Source organism: Vigna angularis, chromosome 1 (genome assembly GCF_016808095.1).
Source record: "Vigna angularis cultivar LongXiaoDou No.4 chromosome 1, ASM1680809v1, whole genome shotgun sequence".
In the NCBI taxonomy this organism is placed as follows: domain Eukaryota; kingdom Viridiplantae; phylum Streptophyta; class Magnoliopsida; order Fabales; family Fabaceae; genus Vigna; species Vigna angularis.
The window spans coordinates 58,372,419-58,396,909 of NC_068970.1; the positions used below are offsets into that span (position 1 = coordinate 58,372,419).

General features: G+C 34.2%; 4 protein-coding genes across 4 annotated transcripts; 1 reads left to right on the forward strand and 3 right to left on the reverse strand.

Annotated features, from left to right (window-relative positions):
* Positions 1 to 100: 100 nt before the first annotated feature.
* On the reverse strand, positions 101 to 2,035 carry LOC108340014 (protein NEN4). Its single transcript, XM_017577246.2, has 5 exons — positions 1,114 to 2,035; positions 978 to 1,024; positions 845 to 908; positions 570 to 743; positions 101 to 440 (listed from the first exon to the last, which is right to left on the reverse strand). Exons 1-5 carry the CDS (start codon positions 1,561 to 1,563, stop codon positions 348 to 350), a joined length of 828 nt encoding a protein of 275 aa, XP_017432735.1. The 5' UTR covers positions 1,564 to 2,035; the 3' UTR covers positions 101 to 347.
* A 1,332-nt stretch (positions 2,036 to 3,367) lies between these two features.
* On the reverse strand, positions 3,368 to 7,059 carry LOC108323878 (bifunctional aspartate aminotransferase and glutamate/aspartate-prephenate aminotransferase). Its single transcript, XM_017556682.2, has 10 exons — positions 6,745 to 7,059; positions 6,451 to 6,667; positions 6,285 to 6,378; positions 6,082 to 6,185; positions 4,936 to 5,184; positions 4,720 to 4,833; positions 4,474 to 4,557; positions 4,081 to 4,251; positions 3,865 to 3,978; positions 3,368 to 3,659 (listed from the first exon to the last, which is right to left on the reverse strand). Exons 1-10 carry the CDS (start codon positions 6,846 to 6,848, stop codon positions 3,519 to 3,521), a joined length of 1,392 nt encoding a protein of 463 aa, XP_017412171.1. The 5' UTR covers positions 6,849 to 7,059; the 3' UTR covers positions 3,368 to 3,518.
* A 7,347-nt stretch (positions 7,060 to 14,406) lies between these two features.
* Positions 14,407 to 16,811, forward strand: LOC108339161 (L-ascorbate oxidase). The gene is made up of 5 exons (XM_017576306.2): positions 14,407 to 14,841; positions 14,922 to 15,014; positions 15,108 to 15,314; positions 15,413 to 15,589; positions 15,688 to 16,811. Exons 1-5 carry the CDS (start codon positions 14,407 to 14,409, stop codon positions 16,642 to 16,644), a joined length of 1,869 nt encoding a protein of 622 aa, XP_017431795.2. The 3' UTR covers positions 16,645 to 16,811.
* Positions 16,812 to 22,807: 5,996 nt separating this feature from the next.
* On the reverse strand, positions 22,808 to 24,447 carry LOC108325646 (fasciclin-like arabinogalactan protein 21). The gene is made up of 2 exons (XM_017558744.2): positions 23,888 to 24,447; positions 22,808 to 23,786 (listed from the first exon to the last, which is right to left on the reverse strand). Exons 1-2 carry the CDS (start codon positions 24,434 to 24,436, stop codon positions 22,965 to 22,967), a joined length of 1,371 nt encoding a protein of 456 aa, XP_017414233.1. The 5' UTR covers positions 24,437 to 24,447; the 3' UTR covers positions 22,808 to 22,964.
* Between the last annotated feature and the right edge of the window lie 44 nt (positions 24,448 to 24,491).

Genomic DNA, 24,491 nt, shown 5'->3' on the forward strand with positions numbered 1-24,491 from the left:
AATTTTGGTTTACTTTCCTCCCAATGTACCGGTTAAGTTAGTATCCGAAACTCATTGTTGGGAAAACATAGATGTTAATTAATATTCATTTTGGATTTCATTTACAGATATACTGTTTTGTTAATTGTTATATTTCATTTTAGAACTATGCTTGATATATGAATCAGAATGACTGAATTATACACAACTCTAACAATTAATTGAATTCTACACAAATGTATTACGGCTTCCCCTTGGTTTCTTCAGAATCCTGAAAAACATTCTGGCATCTTGTTCATGCACATTGCTTCCTTCCAATATACGCCAGCTCAACAAAACCCTTCTTCTCTTCCATGATGCCACTTTCTTCACCGTAGTAATGAATGAGAATGCTTGAGAAGTTGTTGAAGTGGTGGTTGCCCTTGTGCTTTACACAACAAGCCCTTCACTCTTTCAGTCACCTACGTTTGAAGAAATTCCACTGTCATTGTTAGAGGGTACAAGTATTTGAGATTATACGTCTATTTCCAAAAATAATAATGCACTTGAAAAACAAATAAGTATTCTGCCAAAAATGTATAAAATAAAACCTTTCCCAAACTTCCCCTAGCATAGGGGACAGTCCTCCGATTCCCTAATGTAGTAGGGGGAGATTTTCTACTAGTCTCTTCCTTGCAGGGTGATTTCCCGTTGCTTCTGCTTCGCGTCATAATGCTGGGTGATTCATACCATTTGCTTTCAAACATGTTTGGTAGACTAGATTCCTAGCATCACCCATAAGCCATAACAAATGTGTGAGATTCATGCTACTAGCTCGAATATTTGTTTTCAAAGGTAGAATTGAAAATGAAGATTAATTGCACACCAGAAACAACACCGTTGCACAATGCTTAACCACCTCCAAGTTCATGCGAACATCATCCAGGCTCCTGCGTATTAAAGTTTAAGTCTTATGGTATAATATAGCCACTATTAGTACTAGAGTTAAAAATGTATACCTGTGCTTTTGTTGGCCAATACCAAAATAAGAAGCCAATGATGCCATCTGCTCATAAATAACAGTGAATAAGAACACTTTAAATAATTACGAGGATTGTGTTTGTTGTGAGAAGAATTAATCACTGACTGCTATACCTTCATATTACCAGCTCTTCTTCCAAACTTCTCAGTTAGGACCCTCAAAGAATCAATGATTCCAACAGGTAAGGGTGGTGGCCTATTGATATAATCAAAGGCCTCTTTGATCCGGGGACAGTCAAATCTCTGGATGTTATGCCCCGCCCACACCCTTCCATTCAAGATACCGAATATTCTGTCTGCAACATCTTCAAAAGATGGTGCATTTTCAACAGCTTTACGTGTTATTCCATCACTTCTGCTAGATTTCACAGCGACTACAGACAAGTCTTTGGGTTTTATGAGGGTGGTGTAGCTCTCAACCTCGTTGAGTTTGTGAGGAGTAACTACAATAGCACCAAACTCCAGCACCCAGAAACGATCTCCAACTCTTTTGGGCACTGTAGTTTCCAAATCAAAGAAAACAATCTCGGGTGCGTGGTCGTTGCATGAATAAGAGAAATCCATGATGACAAGGGTCTTGTGTTACTTTTGCCTTCCTTATAGCTGGGTTCATGTGTTTAGTATATATAGATGAAGCTAAGGTGGGAAAAGTGGATGTAGAGGAAACCCAATTGTTGTGTGTGAAGGTTGATTATCTCCAGGTTGAAGTCACTATGCTCCTTAGCTTCTTCAGAATGTTTAACTTTGTTGTAGATGAGAATATTGAAGAGAGAGAGAGAGTTAAGATTGCGTTTCCTTCTTACCTTCCTTCCCTCCCACGCTGTATGTTTTGAATGTGTTGTATTTCCTTTCCAACAGGAAACTTCTAATGAGACCTTAACCTTACAGATCACAAAACTTGTGGTTCTGGGGCAGGGAATTGATTCTATTCTATGCCAAAACAAACATATATGTTAGGTTGCAAATGCTTCAATTAACAAATCCCTGTCTTTGTTCCAACGGGTTAACTACCACTTTGCTTTTCCAAATATGTTATGGTATGAAAAAAGTTGCTAATACTATTATTTCACAACCACTTTGCTACTACTAAATTGTACAATCCAAAAAATATATTTTCTTAAAAAATATTTCTAAATTATGCAATCCAAAAGTTAAATGATTTTTGGATTATTCAATTTACAGGTCATCATTTTCTTAATCTTTCTTACTTTTGAAAGTTATTTTTAATTTTCAAATTGTAAAATCTAAAAGTCATTACCAAATACTTTTTAGATTATACAATGACATGGCCGGCCCACAAAGGTTATCCAGGTTATGTTTCACAACCACTAAGAAGTCAGTTTAAATATTTTATTATTAGCTGATATATAAATATTTCGTAAGTGTTTTTGAAGCATGGTATTTTCATTATTTTAATTACCTTTTAGGCTCTTTATACCCTACATTTTTTATTCAACCACGAAAAAAAAATGAAAAATAACTTTTCATTTCTTTCTAAATTTTCAAATTTTGATTAGTGAGAATAATTCTTAGATTATCACACGGTTTGACAAAGCAATTTTGCTTTGGTTGTAAATTTCTTTACGATCTATTGTAAGACTAACTGGCCATATTGTTGTATTCATTTTAGGATATTGACATAGTTTTTAAAACTTTATTAGTGTCATGTAAAACTTCAGAATTTTCAGTACCTTTTACTTCAATGACAAAATTTAATGACTCTTTTACTATTTTTAATGGGTCTCAATATGTTTTCTTTTGTAAAAGAACTGATTTTACATGTAAACTCATCCTTTCCCCTGCACGAATTAAATAACTAAATGTAACTCAAAAAACTCAATAAAAAGAGACTTTATTCAAGAGGCCTGTGCTTAAGATGCAAACCTTCCAATTAAGAAAAGATGTAGTAGCTTACAATTTCCAACCAAATGAACAATGCTTGATAAACCAATATATTTATCCAGAGTCTGAAAACTAGTTTATAATCTCTTCCCTGCTCTAAAAAGATTATTGTTTATAGATTATCACAATAATCTATTGTTGTTTAAATCTCTTTTATTTAGGTAAATTACGGAATATGATTTAAAATAATTAATTTTATTTTTACAAAAAAAACATATATATATATATATATATATATATATATATATATATATATATAAACATTTATTTTAGCTATTATCAAATACAACTGAAATTTCAAACAATTTATTTATCTAAAAGACCAACTAAAACTTCTGAATTAAATAATATATTGATAGTGCTGATACGAAGCCAATTTTTAATTCTGACCAGATTGATAAATGAAGAGATCCCTTGTTTCTCTAGTATGAAGAGATCCCTTGTTTCTCTAGTGTGTTACGTAACATAAAAGGGGAAAAAATAATTTTAAACCATTAATAAGACAGTTGCTCAGTTTATTTGTGGGAAAATAACCATAGCCTATTATTTTCGGACAGATTAGATATTGGCAGCATTAAAATAAAAATAAAATACACCAATTACACTAAACATCGATATTAAACAAGCGCAGCAGAGCTTAGAGGGATGAGTGCCTTCTTAATTCTTTCTACAGCTGCCTGTAGGGTAGTAAGGGATTCTGCATAAGAGATGCGGATGCAAGTATCATCTCCAAATGCACTCCCTGGAACCAAGGCTACCTGTGCCAAAATGGCAAAACACAGTTATGATACTATCAGTTGTTTTCTCATACTTTACAACAACATTTTCTGGCCTTTTGCTAAGAACAGTTGTTCTTTAGTTCTTCCCCACTATTTTACAGGGGAGACAGTAAAATAAAAGATTATTAGAAAATTTCCTACTCATAATAATCATCAAATCTTTGAATCAATTACATGAGAATACCTGGCCAACATCCAGTAAGTATCGACAGAGGGACTCAGAATCCTCAATTTTACCGAATCCTTCAGCTTCTCTTCCATAATAGAAGCTGAAATCAATGAATAAGTAGAATGCTCCCTGCGAGTGAAAAAGAGAAGAATCGTGTTTAAGTAGAAAAACAGACAAGAAAAGGATGAGACAAAAAAAGAGGTGGATAATTAATAAGAAAATAAATTGCACCTGGGGTTCGGATATCTTGACACCATCTATTTCTCTAAAACTTTTTACCAAGAAATCCCTTCGCTCCCTAAATGCTTTAACCATGGTAGAAACTGCTTCCCCACCAGCATAACCTAGTCCTAACGCAGCAACTGCAGCTTTCTGGGCAATACTACTGGCCCCTGAAGTGAACTAAATTCAATTTGACGCATCAGCCACTACATCTCGCATATAATATGGTATAGAAACAATAGTCCAGCTGATTCCAAATGAATGCTAAAAGCTTAATGAAATGCTAAATCTCGCTAAACCTAAGTATCCTTTTGATGTATTGTAGGCTGTATCAAAGGGAAATCAAGAGAAGTATAGCATTGGATGAGGCTTATGAAAATGGCCAAAAATAATAAAGCATACCTGACTTTGGATCTTTCCACATGCAGCAATAAAATGTTTTGGACCAGCAATATATCCAAGCCGCCAACCCGTCATTGCAAAGGCCTATATGAAAATAGCTCAAAAACATCATAATCAAGTTTATAGGCCTCCATGTCAAATCATTAATTGCAACCACACTGTGAAATAGACCATAAGCATTGGAATATAAAATAAGAATGAATGAACAACACACCATTCAACTCTAAAAAAAAATTACATACTGACCTTAGAAAATCCATTTACAGTTAGAGTTCTGTCCCACATTCCCGGTAAAGATGCAAAGCTAGTGTGAATTGTTGGGGCATAAATTATGTGTTCATAAATTTCATCCGAGAGAACCTGCATAAAACAACCATTAAGATCTCGAAAGAAAATATCATTTAGGTTGAACACATTGAAGCACTAGTGATCTTCTTGTGGATGTAAATTGTATGACAATACCAGAAGCCTAGGGTGCTTTGCAACAATCTGGGCTATCTTTTCAAGTAATCCCTTAGGGTAGACAGATCCAGTTGGGTTAGATGGCGAGCAAAGAATGAGCAGTCTCGATCTTTCAGTTATTTTGGATTCCAGAAGTTTGGGATCTAAGAGGAAATTATCAGATATTGATGTTGGAAGAATCACAGGTGTTGCATCAGCCAACCTTGCCATTTCTGGGTAACTAACCCAGAATGGAGCTGGAATAATGACCTGAAAATTCTCACCACAAATGAAAGCCAACAAAGTGAGCAAAAGTAAAAATTACATATGAAGTATGTGATAAGTTGTCCATAAACAAATCAGACATAAATATACATATGAAATAAGTTGTACACAGTGTAGTGCCTTTTTTGTTTGACTTTTCCAAGAGCAAACATATTACTTTGATCAGGGAAACATCGTCCATTTATGTAAATAGGGAAATTCTGTTCTCTTTCTGTTAGTTGTATATGTAGATTGATTCTAACTCTTGATTTTAATCCCTAAATTTATGGGATTGATTCTCTTAGCCTTGTATATAACAGACTACACAACTAGAGACATAAAACAAACATAGAGAAAAAAGTTTAGAGGCTGAAAGACAATAGGATCTATTGAATAAGAAAAATGCAAGTCAATATTCAGACTTGAGACTAATTGCATTATTATAGTACCCTCTTTAGACTCAAACATAAGCAAAAAAGAATGGGTCATGTCCAGTGGACTTAAATATAACAAAAGTTCAACTACTTTAGCTCTACTTAATGCTATGTTTTAAAAGTATCCTCATCTTTAAACCTAGGCATCATCTCCAATATATATGAATACGAGTAATCTGGCAAAGCTACCTATGAAATCAAAAACCTTAAATGAACGTATCTATCATTCTTAATCAATACGAAATGAGTCAATTTTGCTAATATTTAAGTCCAAAGCCAGTAGAAGTCTGGCACCAATGTCAGACATAGAAATTTCACGCTCTGCAACGGGCAGAATAAACAAATATGACTAGTTCTAACAACAAAGTTCAAATCAACCATCCATTTTCAGACATAAACAAATGACTATGTAACATAAGTAGTTACTTTCTCTAATGTTTACTGAGCATAAACCAAACCCTTTACTTACCTCATCTCCAGGGGAGCAAACTGCAAGCACTGCCTGAGCAAGACTCTGTTTGGCTCCATTACTAACCACAACCTGATCAGGAGTATAATTGATCCCATTCTCCTCTGCAACACCGATTCAACAACTAAAAACTCAAAACACCTTTTCTTACAATAATCCAAATGAAACATAAAAGAAAATTCAAATTCAAATAAAAAAACAACCTTTTAGCTTATGACAAATCGCTTGACGCAGTTCCATGGTTCCGGCATTGGGCGTGTACCTCGTATAACCTTCGCGAATTGCATTGATCCCAGCCTACGAAGAGAATTACACTATCAAAAAAAGAACAAGTGGTTGTGAACGAAAAGGGGAATGCAGAGAGGAAACCTCGGCTATGGGAGCGGGTGTGTCGAAATCAGGCTCACCAGCGGCGAGTCGAATGACGGGAACGCCGGCTTGGACGAGGGAGGTGGCGAGGTCGCTGATGGCGACTGTTTTGGAAGGCTTGACGGCATTGACACGTGGACTGATGGAAGGGTCAACGGGGAAGTCAGCTTGCGAAGCCTTGACGGAGGAGGTGTTTGATTGTTTTCCGTGACGTGTTCTGCGAAGGTGAGATGAGAAAGGTGAGAAGGAGAAATTAGTGTGAAATGAAATTGGAGGGAAGAAGAGAAGACTCACTTGGGAAGGAAAGAGAGGGATCTGGAAACGTGTCGAGAGAAGGTCAGGGATTGGTTCCGCAAAGGGATTCTGCATTTGGCACCGTTGTGTAGAGTGTTGGCCATTGACAATCAGAACAGAACAGAACAGAACAGAGAGGAGATGGAGAAAGAGAGAGATTTTGAGAGATGGTTACCAAAAGGGAAAGTTGGTGTGGTTGTGTTTGGTTGATGAGGACAAAGCTTTTGAAAGCACAAGAGTGAAGGGTGGTAGGTAGAGGGAGGTTGTTTGGTAGGATAGGTTTGCGGGTGAAAGAGTTGGTGACACTCTCAACACTTAAATTTTCTCAAACAACTTTTAATATACACATCATTCTTCTATTCTTAGTGTAGGTACATGTAAAATAAAAGCACAAAAATGAACCATGTCTTAATGAGCCTTAAATATTAATATTAATTAAGTTAACATACAATAACAAACAATATGGACCTATAATTTGACTTATAATTAAAAGATTTAATCTCACTGTCCACAATGTAAATTTATATATATAATATAAACATAAAAAAATATTTTATAAACTATTAGGTAGGTGAATATTTTTTATTAAAATCATTGATATTATTATAATTATTTTTCTAAAAAGTGTAAGTCATTTATCAACTTACAAAAGAAATATATAGTCATTAGTTACCCAATCTTGACAATGTTAAATAGGTATCAAATAGTTTTAAGTAAGACTTATAAATATTTTAGTACAAGAGGTTAAACTATTTTGATATACACTTATTTGGTATGATATTTCATTAGGGTCTATCATAGTCTCTATCTTTCATCCAATAATGTATCAAATAGTGTTTCAACTCATTGTAAGAAACTTATGAGCTTTTCTCAATTGACATACTTTTTGACATAATCACATAATGTGATTGTTAAGAAATGGACTTTAAACCTAACTCAAGCCAATAACATTAGCTTGTAAAATAAGATTTGCACTCATTTATATACCCTAAAGTGACTTTATCTTTAGTTAATGTGAAACTTTCGACACCTCCTTACACCGAAGTATATACATCTCATGTGTGCAACTAGAACAAACATAAATCTCGTTAGTAACTCATGATTCTTATACCATGTTAAGAAGTGAATTTTAAGTTTAACTCAACTCCAAAAAATTGACTTGTAAGGTAAGTTTTGCATCCACTTATATACTCTCTAAAGTGGTTTTATCTTTAGTTGATGTGAAACTTTCAACAATAACAATTATTAATATACTTCATGTTTGTCTTAATCAATAATATATACACATAATCCAAACAAATATTAAAAGAATGCATGAAAAGGTAAAATAATAATAGACTTAATTAAGTTTTAAGTCTATTGTGAATTTAAATATTTTCAATTGAGTTTTTGTTGTTAAATCTTATTGTTAATTAGGATTGTTACTTTGCATGGTATCTATTATTGTCACCGTAAAAAATCAAATAATGAATTAAAGTAAATTTTAATTTTTTAATCAATTTAAGTTTTAATATATATATATATATATATATATGAGTATTTTTAATTAAATTCGTACTAATAAAATCATTCTATTAACTATCTACAGCTTTTATATTTTTGAATTGAATTTTTTTTTATTGACAATTCACTTTACGTCAACATTTGATTTTGTAATCTCAAGTAAAATACCATAAATTTAGAAAAAAAATGGAACCTTATTTATCTTTACAAAACATCATTATTTTATATTTACATATGATGATTTAATTTTTATTTTAGCATTTAATTTATAAAATAAAATGTTTTTTTACTATCATCTTAAGCATAGATCTTCGAATAAGTGACAAAATATAAGTAGATTGAAGAACCCTGATGTGTACTCATGAAGGTTGAAACACAAGGAAGATCCATTTGTAAAACACTCATCGACGCTCAAGTCACTAAGAGAGTTTATATTTTTTGAGTAAGAGAGAATGAGTATAAGTGAATGTGTATTTTCTAGTAAAATACTATGTATATTTATAAGATTTATGAACCTTGTGAATCATGTGATAAAAATAGTATTATCAAGAGAATACAAAGTAATATTGACAAATATAATGAATTATTGTATATATGATAATTAGCGAAATAATTGTGATAATATGACACCTTACCTGATTTACCAAATATTCTGTAAATATATGATATTAAGAAATATTACGATGTAATCAAACTATCAAGACCTGGCCACATATACTATTAATATATGAATATTTGCACCAACAAATATATCTCAAAATATTCTCTAACCATTTTAGATTAGCAAAGATGGATGAACCTCGTTAGGCCATATGACTTAGAATATTTGTTAGGTCGAGTATGCACATAAGTCTCCTAGTCTTGGAAGTTTGATTATCATGTGAGAGGTGCTCGTTGTGATTATGATTGGTCCTTTAGCCGAGTTGTGGCCAACTTTTAGGGTTTTACAGGTGGGTTGGTCGTTAGGTCAAGTCGTAAGTGGTCATCTTTGATCATAAGGTGGATTAGGTAGACTTTGTTGCCACCTTATCTTAGTTGTCTCTACCATATGAGTACTGTCAACTTAGGCAGACTTTGCTTGGTGTTGTTGACTTAGGTAGGCTTCACTTCGTGCTGACAGGCTCTAGTATCGGCCTAAGCAGTATACTCAATGTTTCTAGCTTAGGAAGGCTTTGTTGGGTGTTGCCAACTTAAGCAGGCTTCGTTTTGCGCTACCAACTTAGGCAGGCTTTGGTGCTTGTCTTGCCACCTTAATGATAACTTTATTGGTGACTATAGAGCATTAATGAAGGGTTGTTCTGAAACGTCGTAATGATTGCCTTGAGGTGTGAAACATCACTTCACATTAAATGGTTATGATCAAGGTTGATGTGGCTGCATCTAAGTGGTTGAACTCGGAGAATGAAACATCAAGAGTTACGAGTAGTTGGGAGGGAAATGACGCCTAACTAACAATCATTTTGTTTTGAATTCCTTGCTTTTATACCTTGCTTCTTCGCATTTCTTTTTCAAGTTTGACATTTCTTTCCTACACATGGTATGTCTTCTTTGTTTGCTTCTACGAGTTGCCCTTATTTTCTCTGAGTCTTCCCTTTCGTTCTTGCATTTGCTCTAATATTAGGTATGTCTTCTTTTTCCTCCTTTGATATTGGTCGTGGTAGTCGTCACTCCATGTTATAGAGAGACATTACTCCTATAAGTTAGGGTTCCTCTCCCAATTCTCCTCCTCCTTCTAATGAGAGGATTTCCTTAGCAGAGTAAAAGAGGCGCACCTTCTGCGACATGGGTTAAGCCACTTGCACCAGCGGCTAACGAGCGTGATCATTCCCTTTATTAGATCCTAGGTATACCTAGATTTAGGACAAGGTGGCATTTTATGCCTCAAAGTTCGTTACAAATGGATACTTTCAACTTTTGTCCTAACGGGCTTACTGTCCTTCCCTATTCTCTTAGTTATAGTGTGTTCTCTTGACTTGGTGAGAATGAGGATAAATTTGTTTACGTTTACGAGTTTTTTAGGGATTTATATATTTCATTCCTTTTGTTTTTCTTTGAGAATGATCGTTTGTTCGTCCTTTTTATGGCCCCTAATCAACTTCACCCTAATAGTTGAAGTTTTGTGAAGTCCTTCGAGATTGTATGTGGTTAACTCGGCCTGACCCCTACTCCTTACATGCTCATGTTCTTTTATCAAATGAAGCATGGGGATAAGGTTGATTGAGTATCTCTAAATGGTGCCCAATGTGATTCCTTGTTCATAGTTTATACCCAGTCTTTCAAAAACATTAAAGATAAATTTTCAAGCTTAAGGCCTCATCTGTCAAGGTTGAACTCAAGTATTTCTTGTTTCCTAGTACTTAGGCATCGAGGTTTCCCTTATATTGATCCTATCTCAAGAAGTTTAACTCGATGTGTGATGATATGATAAACGCTGAGGAGGAGAGACGCCTCCTTCAACAATGTTCCTCATCTCCACCTTTGAACCTTAGGGATCTTCTTGGGCTGTCTTACCGAGGTTTAGGGTTTCCTTTTCGATTAGAGCACTCCTTGGCCACCAAAGTCCATTCTTATAGCATTTAGAGATGCATGAGGAGTTTGTGAAAAGTAATTCTCTTCCCACTCTTTATGACTTAGAGTTGCTAAAGAAAATCAGTCGAGGTTATGATGGCTCGGTGCATGACCATTGTACGATATTGCAACGGTTATATGGTCGAGAGGAAGTGGATGACCATGCTCGTGGGGTCGAAAGAGAGAAAATCAGACTCATGGCTAGCTTGAGAGAGAGTGATAAGAGGATCAAGGAGAAAAATGAGGAGCTTAATACGTTGAGGGTAGAGGTTACCCGCCTAAGGAAGGTAGAGAAGGCCTTGAAGACTTTGTAGTTGGAAGAAATGAAGTTAAGGACCGCGAAAGACAAAGTGGAGAACCTGTATATGGAGGTTTGACACAAGTTGATGAGCAAGGACTTGGAATTGATGTAAAGCTCCAACCAAATTTCCGTTTTGGAAACCAAGCTTGAACAATTAAAGAATGAGAAGGGGAGCTTGGTGACCAAGGTGAATGAGTCCTAATATATGAAGGACCATGTTGGGCTGGTCCAACTGTCCTCGTCCTTGTCCTATGAAGTCGTCACGTCCTTTGCCTTGACCTTATCCTCCCTACCCTCTACCTCGATTGCCGCTTCCTTGTTGGATGAACTGGGCTAAGGCATCAAAGTGGATTGGCTCTTCGATAAGGTTTCTTAGATGTCGACATTTCTCTATGGTGTGTCTTACGCTCAGGTGGTAGGAATATGTTCTTGCAAGGTTGACATCAAGGGGAGGTTGTCTTGGTGTTAGGAGCTATAAGAGATCCAGGTTGCATGCTTCCCTGAGTATGATATTCTTGTTATTATTTAGGAGAGTATACTGGTTGTACTAGTTTAGTCATTGACATTGTTCTTCTTGTTCAAGTACTGGGCTTTTTTGCCTTCTTTAGTTTGTTTTCTTCAATGTTCATGTACTTACAACTCTTTCTCTCAAGTTGTCCATGTTATCTAACATTTCTATAAAGGCTTAATATTCGTCAGGTTTGTTTGAAATGGTCATAGTTTATTTTTATGTTCAATTTAGTCCTTTTTGTAGACGACGTTTAAATTGTTAACGATTCACTGTCCAACTATGCAAAACCCAAATGAGATGACATTTAGAAGCTGTCACGTCACCATCTTCTTCAACCTTCAGCCCAAACAAAAACTGAAACCCTAATTTCTTCTAGTTCGCGCTGCCACCATAGCCTCGCCGCCAGCACCATGTCGTTGTGCCCATCCTCTCCTTCCACCATCAACCTCGCATCAGCCGCTGCGAAGCGCACTTCCACCATCATCAACTGCACCGGAAACCTGCATCAAATTCAATCCAGAAAACCCGCAAAAACCTAGAAACAGCACCGCTGTGATTCGCGATGTCTTCGCGAGTTCGTCCTTCTCCATTGACGCAACCTAGCAGTTCGAAACCCTCAACCTTATCGCGCCTAAGAACCACCATATTTGCGAACCTGCTTCTCCCTCGTGCTTTCATCAACCTGCAACGAAACACAATCAACCCAAAAATTTCCAAATTAGAAACCCACAGAACCCTAATATTGCACATCCTCCTAGTGCAAGACCACTAGCATCCATCACAAGGGCAAGGCTGCAATGTCTTCATCTTCTTCTTCATTGAGCCAGCATCGCCGCGAGAGAGAACAAGAATCGTGACCACCACTGGCGTGCTTTCATCATCACAACAGCGAATGACCCTCCTCGATTAGAACATGTGGCAGCTTCACGTGGGCAGTTAAATGTCATCTCATTTGGGTATTGCACAGTTGGACAATTGGTCGTTAACGATTTAAACGTCGTTTACAAAAAGGACTAAATTGAACATAAATTACATTCTTTAGGACAACATTGAACAGAAAAAAAAACTAAGACTATTTCGAACAAACCTAATAAAAATAGGGACCATCAGTGCTATTAAGCCTTCTATAAAAAAAATCAGAGAAAGGTTGGGTTGGAAACCACATATCAAGAAATGCATGATCGTAGATGGAACGAGGTTGGGAATTGTAGTTGTTGCAACATTGAACCTCTACATGAAGTATATGAAATTCTCGTTTTCTTTAATAAAAAAAAGATCTTAACAAAGAAATCCACTGGATATATGTACACTAATCCTTAGTTAAAATTTTAGATTCTTTTTATATAGTATTTTAATTTAAGATTAGGATTTGATATAGTATTTTTAGTTTGCTATAATCAAACAAATTTGTGAAATCGTGTACATCATCATTCTTTTTAAATTATTTATTGCACCATTATTTATCTTTTTAGTAAATGAGTTTATCTCAAATAAGACATAAATCTAGTTAAAATTAATGTAATTAAAAAGTGAAACATTATCCAATTAAAAATTAATGTAATTAAATTTTATAATTTTTTTCAGCAACACTTGTTAGTTTTTTGATGAAGGACATTTTAATTAAAACAAAACTGAAACCTAATTAAGTGTATGTGTGTGCGTCCTCTCATCCTCCTTCAAAGTCAATGTATCTTGGTGTTTGTAAATTCGAGTACTGTTTTTAAGTTAATCGCAAAAATCTTTGATCAAGAAAGATACAAAACCTCAAGTTAACAATAGATTATGAACCATAAATATGTAATAATTGAATCACATTATATATATTATAAATTATAATATATATGTATGGATGTTTGTTTTTTATGGACTTAGAATTTCTAGAAATATATAGTCTTATGTTTTTTTTTACCTATGATTAGCCACCTTAATCCTTTATTAATTCTCTTAAATTTTGTTTCTTAGACTAACACTGACATATAAGGTCATTTCGTCTCTTATTAATATGTTGACCGATATCTTATCCTCATACTCTCTCTATATATTTTAATAAAAAAAGAACTTACTATCTATCTATATTATAATTTTATAATTTATTACTTTATAAGCACCATCTTATTCTTTTTTTCTGGTAAATATTTCATAAACTAATTATTTTCCTCTTTCAATTGCTTTTACCTCCCCAAGAAAAGTTTCTTTCTGATGATTATCTCAACTTCCTCTTTTCACGTTGGCTCCCTTGACTCAATTTTCCAGACTATGATTAAGTCTAATTGTGTAAAATAATATTTTATATTAAGATTTAGTTGCAAGTTAAATAATATAAATATAAAAGATCAGTGCATGTCTCAGAAAAATAAAAACACGTATCTTCAACATTCCTTCCATATGAGAGATTATGTGGATTGCGGATCGCGTCCATTCTGAAAGGAGATCTTATTTGTAATTTATATAAAAGTACAGTACAAGACTTGCATAAGGGCATTTGAAATGTTTTATATTATATGCTTACGATTTTGTCTTTTGGAATGTGTATTTCGTTAAGTCTGAAATCGACTCTTAATAATTTATAATAAAGAGAAAAATAGAAAGAAAAGAAAGAAGGATAAAAACATGGTAAAAATGTCAATGAAAACATGTTGAAGTAGTAGTATTTCGAAATCCGCGAAGAGACGGTCAAAAAGCCAAACGGAATGACATAGAAACTTCGGGGGCAGAGTGGTTAATGGTCAACAACACGGTTGCGAAAAATCAAAATTTTATTACTCAAGCTTAGTTTGAAATGGCGGAAAAAATAATACAAAAATATAATAATCTAATTCCATACATTGAGTTCATCCATTATATAAAGACAATCCTCGCAACACCTCTAAACTATATCTCAATTAGCTTTATCTCTTTCTTAGGCATATTTTACTTGCTAGGCATGGTTGAGCTTCGGTTCAGCTCAAAGGCTATTCCAACAACGTTGTTGCTTCTGTGTTTCTTCCTCATTTTGGGGAATTTCCGCAATGCAGAGGCCAGAAATAGACATTACAAATGGAATGTGAAGTATGAGTTTAGGTCCCCAGATTGCTTTAAGAAGCTGGTTATCACAATCAATGGAAACACTCCAGGGCCCACCATCCAGGCTGAGGAGGGTGACACGGTTGTTGTTCAAGTTAACAACACTTTGCTCACAGAAAACCTTTCCATCCACTGGCATGGCATCAGACAGGTTCGCCTTAATTTTGTACGACAAAACATCATCAAAATATAACTTTAAAATTGACTATTTATATGGTTTGTATATGGCAGATTGGAACTCCTTGGTTTGATGGAACAGAAGGAGTAACTCAATGTCCGATATTGCCTGGCGACACATTTGTTTATCGGTTTGTTGTAGACAGGGTAAGTTATCATGTTAATTCCTTATCTTGTGTCATGTGTTCAATTCTTTCATGGTTCTTAAAATCTGATTTGCTCGAATCTGTTATGTTACAGCCTGGTACATATCTTTACCATGCTCACTACGGAATGCAAAGGGAAGCGGGGCTATATGGACTGATTCGTGTGGCAGCCCGTGACCCTGAACCCTTTACCTATGACTTTGACAGAAGCATTATTCTGAACGATTGGTACCACAAGAGCACTTACGAACAAGCTGCTGGACTGTCTTCAATTCCATTCCAATGGGTGGGAGAACCTGAGGTAAAAATTGATTCTTTAATGCAAAATCTACTTTCTTTTTTCTTTGTTCTTCACCATTGGTTTTATTCTTATTCTTTGTATGTATTTGTTTTCCCCAGTCACTTCTGATTCATGGAAAAGGAAGATTCAACTGCTCCCAATCTCCAAGCTTGAGAACAGATGTTTGTGACATGTCAAAATGTTCTCCCTTTGTACAAACGGTGATCCCAGGGAAAACATACCGACTCAGAATTGGCAGCTTGACTGCTTTATCTGCACTTAGTTTCCAAATAGAGGTAATCAAAGGTTTTCATACATATTCTTAAAATCAGCAGCTTAAATTGAAGTATAAGTTGTGCTGATGAAAGTTTACTTTATTTATTTTGTATTGCAGGGCCATAATATGACGGTGGTTGAAGCAGATGGTCACTATGTCGAACCATTTGTGGTGAAAAACCTCTTCATATACTCTGGTGAGACATACTCAGTTCTGGTGAAAACGGATCAAGACCCATCAAGGAACTATTGGATCACTTCAAACGTGGTAAGCAGAAACAGAACCACCCCACCAGGGTTGGGCATTTTCAACTACTACCCCAACCACCCAAAACGGTCCCCTCCAACGGTTCCACCTTCCCCTCCTGCATGGGACGACGTTGAGCCAAGGCTGGCACAGAGCCTCGCCATCAAGGCACGCCAAGGGTACATTCAAAAGCCACCCACAACCTCGGATAGAGTCATACTGCTCCTCAACACACAGAACAACATAAGCGAGTACAGACACTGGTCTGTCAACAATGTCTCTTTCACACTCCCTCACACCCCTTATCTCATTGCCCTCAAAGAGAACATAACCAACGCATTTGACCCCACTCCTCCCCCTGACGGCCATGAATTTGCCAACTACGACATTTTCAATGTGTCCCCAAACGCGAATGCCACTTCTAGCAACGGCATTTACAGGCTGAAGTTCAACACGACGGTGGATCTCATACTTCAAAATGCCAACACCATGAACAAAAACAACAGCGAGACGCATCCGTGGCACCTTCACGGGCACGACTTTTGGGTTCTTGGGTATGGGAAGGGAAAATTTGACGCGAACAACGATACGAAAAAGTATAATTTGGAGAATCCCATAATGAAGAATACGGTTCCGGTTCACCCCTTTGGTTGGACAGCGCTGAGGTTTAGGTCGGATAACCCTGGCGTGTGGGCTTTCCATTGCCATATAGAGTCTCACTTCTACATGGGAATGGGAGTGGTTTTTGAAGAAGGAATCGAAAGGGTTGGGAAGCTCCCTTCATCCATCATGGGTTGTGGTCAAACCAAAGGTTTTCATAGGCCATAGTTACCATGTACTTTTCCTTTCATTGAATTCTTTTCCAAAACCATTATCATACCACAGATGTGTCTGGCTGGATTATACAAACTACACCTTTGTTAGGCTGTAAATTGTACTTCTACTGCTTCCTTGGTTATAGCAGTTGATAAATTGAAAACATTTTTGATGCACAAGTTTCAGTTTATAATATCAAAGATATTTAAATACTCACTATTAATATTAATATTAGAATTAGAATTAGAGTAATAGTATACAAATTCTTACATTTATTTGATACATAATAAAAAGGTAAAATGATCCTAAACTTTTAGAGTAAGGTACGATTTTTACATTTATTTAACACAGTATAATTTGACACAGTAAAATAGTTATAAAAGTGTAAAATTTTATATTTTTTAGAAGATAAGAGAGTAAAAAATAAGAAAAAATAATATCAAATGAATATAAAAAACTTATGTATCAAAATATAATTTTTCAGACTTTTAAATTTAAAAAAAAAAATAGTGTCAACGTAAAAATATTTTTCTTAATATTAATATGAGTGAGTATGCTTATATATACTCTAAATCCCTTTGTATATATTTGACTAAGAAGGCAATTGTATCTTAGTTTATATCATTTTCAGTATATATGGTTACCCACCGCAATCTTGGCATATATAAGTGTTGCTTGGTCATAAATCACGCTTCTCTGACAAACTCATCAGTCGTCACCAAACTAATAGTCAATACTAGTTAGACAAAAATATATATACATAATATTTAAAACTCATCATAGAAATGGTATCTTAAAGAAGTAAAATTGTTACTTTAAAGGTTGTTATCACTCTATGGCTTGTGATGATTATCTTAACTCTTTCATTTTTAGTTAATTAATTGAGAAGCTTTCAAGACTCTAATCTCTACTCAATGTGCAAATTGTAATATTAATTACGAAAGAATTGCAGATTGTCTCTTAGAAACTAACAACATTATTACAAGTGCTTTAAACAATACTTTATATATTCACCTTCAAAATACGCGTTGAGTTAATCATACATAAGACGTATTATCACGTCGAAAGTGCGTTCATCCCGAAAGGGAAAATTTAATAGTTTATGTATATATGTCACGCATTGTAATTTCTCTGAAGGCGGTCTAATCTATTTTTAATAGTTCTGAAGATAAGGATATAGCAAAAATAATAATAATTGAAGACTAGTGCGTTTTAAGAATTTAATTTTATACAGTATTATTTTAATCCAGGTTGTTAATTTTTTTCAATATGACTTTTGGTTAATTCATGATAATTTACAGCTTGTACTTTTTCTAAGTCAAGACCATATACAAAGTCATTTGTTAATTGCAAAGGAAATTACGAGGCAAGTAACATCAATTTTTGCTCCACACGAAGAAGAAACAAAATGTCAAATTTCAAAATTTGAATTTTCTATCACCAACTTAGTTTGAAAACTTAAATATTTGTTTTCACAATTTAAAATAAAATGAAAAACAAAAACACATTTATTTCATGAAGTGTTTTCTTAGACTAAATCATTTAGAAAAATCTTCTTTCCCATTTGACAATTCATCTATATCAACTTTCTTCCATGAATATTCATACATAGTAGACATCCTATCATTAATTTCTTTTTTCTGTAGTTGACTTATTTTCCTTTGAGCTTATCTTCTATATATCATTTTCAATAACAAATTATGATTTCTTAATATAATATAAGAACACGATGATGTTTTTCTTTCAAGAAAAATTTATAAAAAAAATTAGTTAAGTACTTCACAAATATAAAACTAAAATTTATATTTAAAAAAATGATTAATCATTTTTTATTTTTATGTAAAAAAGAAATAAAATTATTTAGTTTATGTACGTTGGATACGTTTACAAATCAGATGAATAAAACTTACATAGTTGCATTTTGTTTAAACGCAACTCAGTATCGAACTTAAAAATATCATTTATATTTTTTATATTTGCAAGAATAATTAAATGTTTTTTCTATTTATATAATTTATATGTTTTTTTAAAAAAATATTTAATTAATTTTTTTGTTATTGTTTAGAGGGTGAACTATAATTTGTTATTACAATTTAATGTGTTTATTATCTAATCTTAGGAAAAAAAAATAGAAATACAATCATTCATTCTTTTTAAATGTTTATTGTCTAATTTTAAAAACAAAATTGGAAAAATGATATTAAGGATCATCTTATGAAATTTTTTTTTAAAAAACATAACCACCACATTAAATAAAAATTATAATGTGAGATGAAAAAAATCTTAATATGAATGAAGAAAGTTGGTCAACCAAAAAGTTGAATAATAATAAAATATTAAAGTAAGTCTTTAAAGAACCAAGAAAGGACCAGTTTGACATTGTTATTAGTTGACATTCACTTTATTTTTTTTACTTTCATTTTACAATCTATTTTAACAATAATACTATATTTATTAAAAATAAATATAAATAAAATTTTAAACCTGTTTAATTCACATTGCAAAACGGAAGATCTGGTTCTGAGTATGGGATGGGCAAATATGAGGACTGTGGAAATAAATTATGGAAGTGGAGGAAGCAACAGACTCTAGTTGGTACACGACAGAAGGCCCTAGTCCAAATCAATATTGTGCTTACAGTAATGAGCAGTTAAATAAGTTTTTTTTTTCAAACTATTTTTAAAATATTATATTTAGTCTTTAAAGTAAATTATCTATTTTTTTTATTTTTTTATTTTGTGAAAATTTAACTAAAATATTTTCTTTAATAAATGACATATAAAAGTTATATTATAGTTTACTTTAAATTTTCATTTATCATATAGAAAACACTTCTTATTAAGAAAAATCTTTTATATAACTTTGATAAAATGATCTACAAAATACATTGTCTTTAATACTGTATCTAAAGACCACGGGAGAAAAGTCTATACGTAAGAAGAATGACTAATGAGCAAATATTCAAATATTAGGATAAATACATATTATAAGTCACTAAAATTCAAAAAATAAAAAAAAATATCCAAAAGGATGGAAGATGAAGATAAAAATAATCAAAATTATAAAAACCTATAAGATCATAGATCATAGATAAGAGTATAATGATATTGATAGTTTACTTTTATATAAATTATATATATATATATATATATATATATATATATATATATATATATATATATATATATATGTGTGTGTATATATACACACACACTTTTATATCCATATAAATAACATAAAAATTAACTAAAAAATCAGGTATAGTGTTACACTTTAAATTGATAGTAACATCCCTAATAAAGAAAATATGTTAATCAAGTCGTAGTTTAAGAGTGATAAACATTTAATGCATTAAATTATTGAATACTAATTATAAAATTCAAGACAAATAAAACTTATGTCTACATAAAACTAAAATTGATAATAAAAATATTCGACAAATTCAAATAAAATAAACATGTTAATAAAACCAAGAAAAAAAGCATTGAAAAAAACTTCTCCATTCTTTAAATCATTAAAATAATTGTCAAGATAAATAAAATAATGAAAAACATAACCAAAATCACATGCAAATCAAGTCATATCCAAACTTGCTAACACCACGTATACGAAATATTCATTAATTAATGTATATAATAAATCTTGAACGAAGTTAGAGGGTGTGGAGGAGTTATTGTCGCCAATACAGAAGAGTTATCACCGATGATGGAGAAAGGAAAACTCGTATGCTACTTGGTTCAAAACATAATCACTATACAAAAATAATCGGTGAAAACAAAACAAAATAATCCCAAGGCATTTAAATAACATGCATTTGTGTTAAATGAAAGAAAACTTACCTTTGGAAGTGATCACACAAGTCGTCGCAATTGTTGGGGGAGGCTTAGGAAGAAAGTGCGTGAAGAAACAAAAATGCTCTCGCGTTGATTTTTTAATTTTTTAAACAACATTTGTTGTCCAAAGCTGGTCACTACTATGCTCTCGCGTTGATTTTAATTATAAAATAATTCTAAAATTGAAGAAAGAAATTAAATTGATTTAATGAAATATATGGTAAAGACTTTACTAAAGTTGGATTTGATGATCTAATTCCATGCAACAACACCAAACAATATACTTCTAATTCTTTCTCGAGCATTCACATCATATGTAACAAGTTCTAATGTCTTAGTGATAAGTCTAAACTTTAATAATAAAGGTCCTATGTCTTAGCAATTTTTACTATAAGTTTACATTAAGTTCAACATTTTGATGTGATGAATGACTAATTGTTTTCACATGTATGTCTAGCATGTGAAATCTATTAGTTGTCTTATCCGAACCAGATTTCCCAAACTATTTTTCAATCACTCGATACTACCAAATATGCAAACAATAATCATGTCATTAAAAGCAAGAATAGAACACAAAAATGGTAGAAAAGAAATATATTAAATAGTAAAAATCACAAAGAGTTAAGATACATTAGATCCAACCCTTGTGAATAGGGGAGTTATAATTAATCCTATACATTTTCTGAACAATGTCTCTAGTCTCAAGAACGAGCTTTTGTCATATATCTCTTAGAGTTAGCTAGATTCCTATACTTTAAGCATATGTTTTTTTAACTCTCTCAAGCCTCTCTATTTATATATAAGATTTAGGCGAGTTTTATGGGTAATATTTTCACAAAATAAGTATCAAATATTTTTATTTTCCAATTTTTTAAATAAAAACCTCAATTATTTTAAAAAATAATTATAAAAATACTAATAAAAGATAAAATAAAATAGAAACAATAATAATGTTAATTATCAAAGATAAAAATAAAGATTAAATAAATTAAAAGCTAAAGAATAGTTGATGTTTTTAATATAAGCTAACTAATGATTAAAATTAACATTATAATAAATAAATTAAGTATATTATTAAGGGTTTACAACTTGTTTTTATGTCAGGTTGTTAAATGATGTGGGGCCACTATGAAGTATTGGATTTATTGAGGTGACCCAATGAATGGCTTGAAAAATAAAGGATTTAGAGATTTGAAATTTGATTCCAAACTACTGAAGAAATGTATTAATTTATTTGTTAATAAATGGTCTACCTTTATAATCACACGTTGTAATCCATGTTGATAAAGAACATGTTTCCTAAAGAATTTATAAAATTGGTGGACAATCCTTATACTTAAAGGTTTGGTCTCTATTTATTAATTAGTGAACAATGATTAGAAAATTGAACCTTTTACCCTGTCTATTTCCCAAATGGTGAAAAGTAATGTGTGTAACTCTTTTTTTAGTGTAGTAAGAAATAACTACCAAAGTATTGCAACACTTTTGGTGTAGAGGTTCATTACATTTCGTCTAGGAACCTTGTTATTTGACTAGCACTTGACTTTGCTTATGTGGCAGAAGTAATATTTGTTTATTTAGTTGTGGGCCTTTACTTATGAAAGAGTAAATAAAATGTTTAGAGGTTTCCATTGTAGAAGGATAATGTCATCTATGACGGGACAATGAGATTCTTCGTCTTATGGGCCATAGTGGAAGTTTACTCCATGTGATTGCAAACCTGTAGGCCGAGAAGACATTTGAGGCTTAATGACTACTTCTTATCAATCTAGTATTTGTGGTCTTTTAAAATGGGGTTGAAGATTGGTTTGGTATTATTGAGACTTAGCTTTAGGTTGAGAATGTGCATCGTCACGACTTAGTTATGCTTCTTTCATCTCCCTATGGTTTTTTATTAATCAATCTTTTGATCTTAACTCGTAGGCTTTTGACCTCAGTTTAATCTTCCTGCAAGGAAATGAATCGACACTAATTGACCTAAAAACCGATTACTATATATTGTCAAAACCTCTTCATATATAGGATATATTACCCATTCATACGTTCGATGAATAAGACACATCTAAAATCAAGTATTAGATGATCACAAAAGAATGATAGAAAGATATATTATATTCAGTGGAATTTCATCTTGAACTTAGGTTGAAGGTTAACCTCCAAAACACCTACTATGGTATGGAAAATCTATTATTTCATCTTCCATTATTATTTCCCAATATAGATATATATTTTGGGTTAAAATGTAAAAATAAAAAAATCTGATCAAAATATTAATATTTGAATTATAAACCAAAATTTCCCAAGTATGCATGCAACAGACTTAAACGTTTGTGAAGGTTTTATTGAAGAACAAAATCAACAAATTGACTGACTATGACTATACACAGGTTATCCTCAAACCAAAGGAAGATAACACAAGCTAATGAGAGCGATAACAGAGTGAACTAACTACAAACTGCACTCAGAGATCACTCATCGTGAATCTGAGGATGGAATTATTCACAGGCCATGGTGGTCTTCAATCTCCACCATTGCCTTGACGTGAGGCAATGGAGGCACACCAGTGACGCAACTTCCACGTCCATCAAGAGCTGAACAAGTTCCATGTGGCATCTGTTCTGCAGAATCTGAAACATCACTCTCTCCTTCTGAGGCTCCTTCACCGCCTACGATAGTATCATAAACAGCAGCCACAGGATTGATATGGGGAAACGGTAAATACACACTGTGCACCACGATCTTCACGTTGCGGATCAAATCCGCAACCTTAAGCCTCACGTAGTTAATCCTCATTGGTGCCGACATCTCTCCTCCGCCGGAGGTCGTGATGATGAGCGGCTGACCTCGTTCCAGCGTTGGCAGAGCAGTTCCGACTGGAAGCTTCTCGAGATCCGCAATCGACAGGTAATGGTTCGGCACGATGTGGAACCTGACGTTACTGATGTAAGCGTGCGAACCGGAGAAGATGGAGATGTCGTCGACGGCGAACACAGTCATGTTGTTAAGCGTCACGAGCTCCGCGTACTTAACCTTCATCGCCAGGGCGAGGATGCTGAAGCCGTTGTTGCGGAGTCTGAGCATCGCGTCTCGGAGCATCAAGCGCATCATAGAAGGTTGCGCGGCCGCGTTGTTAGAGTGGAGATGATGCTGACCGTGACCGGAACGGTGATCCGGATGGAACGGAAATGAGAGCGACGTCATCCTCTCCACCTCGCAAGAGAACGGGGATAGAGGGGAGACGAAACCTTGAAGGCCGTGAACAACTACCATGCCGTTGTTGAAGAGATCCGGTTGCGTGATCTCCACACCGCCTATGAAAACCTTCGCGAAAGAGGAAACAAATACATAGTGATTAAACTGAACAAAAAATAAAAATAGATTCCGGCTGAAAATTAATCTATAAGTTAACATGAGAGGAAGACCTTTGCGGCGGCCATGGTGTTGTTGGTGTTGGTATTGGTATTGGTGTTCCGATGATGCGTCTCGGAGGTAACAGTGATGCAACGTCCTGCACTCAAGGTCTCAATCTTTGTGCCGAAAGCAAGTTTCCGGAGATAATCGATGGTGAAGAGGCCGGGAACGATGTGCTCGCGGAGGAGGTTCGGGACGGAGCAAGAAACGCAGGTGCGGAGAGAAGCATCGGAGGGAGCGAAGATTGTGGAAGGACCGTTCCAGGCTGAGGAAGCGGTGGTTGCTGCGTCGGACAGTGAGGGTGCTGCCGTTGCCAGCTCGTGGAAGCCGAGGTGAGATAAGATCGGAGGGAGGAGCGCGGTGTGAGAAAAGAACGAGTGTTCTTGGATATTGTGCGGAGTTGGTGGAGGATTGGATGGCGGGAAGGGAGCTTCGAAACCTTGGTTGGTGGCGGTGGTGGCAGGGGTGGCGGTTGTGGCCGTGACCTTGGTGCCGTAGAGTATGGCAAGGAAAGACGCGGCGCATAGAAGCGCGAATCGCAGGGAGAAGGAATTTTCCATAGCGGACAGAGTATTCAAGAAGCAAAGATTGGAGTTGGGAGTAAGTGCAAGCGGG

Coding starts and splice junctions, on each gene's coding strand:
- LOC108323878 (XM_017556682.2), bottom strand. CDS start 6,848: ATGGCCAACACTCTACACAACGGTGCCAAATGCAGAATCCCTTTGCGG. Junction 4,834..4,935: donor CAAAGCACCCTAGGCTTCTG/GTATTGTCATAC, acceptor TGTTTTATGCAG/GTTCTCTCGGATGAAATTTA. Junction 4,558..4,719: donor CTGTAAATGGATTTTCTAAG/GTCAGTATGTAA, acceptor ATTTTCATATAG/GCCTTTGCAATGACGGGTTG.
- LOC108325646 (XM_017558744.2), bottom strand. CDS start 24,436: ATGGAAAATTCCTTCTCCCTGCGATTCGCGCTTCTATGCGCCGCGTCT. Junction 23,787..23,887: donor ACACCATGGCCGCCGCAAAG/GTCTTCCTCTCA, acceptor TCTTTCGCGAAG/GTTTTCATAGGCGGTGTGGA.
- LOC108339161 (XM_017576306.2), top strand. CDS start 14,407: ATGGCGGAAAAAATAATACAAAAATATAATAATCTAATTCCATACATT. Junction 15,015..15,107: donor ATCGGTTTGTTGTAGACAGG/GTAAGTTATCAT, acceptor GTTATGTTACAG/CCTGGTACATATCTTTACCA. Junction 15,590..15,687: donor CACTTAGTTTCCAAATAGAG/GTAATCAAAGGT, acceptor TTTGTATTGCAG/GGCCATAATATGACGGTGGT.
- LOC108340014 (XM_017577246.2), bottom strand. CDS start 1,563: ATGGATTTCTCTTATTCATGCAACGACCACGCACCCGAGATTGTTTTC. Junction 909..977: donor ATTGGCCAACAAAAGCACAG/GTATACATTTTT, acceptor TTTAATACGCAG/GAGCCTGGATGATGTTCGCA. Junction 441..569: donor CTAGGGGAAGTTTGGGAAAG/GTTTTATTTTAT, acceptor CTTCAAACGTAG/GTGACTGAAAGAGTGAAGGG.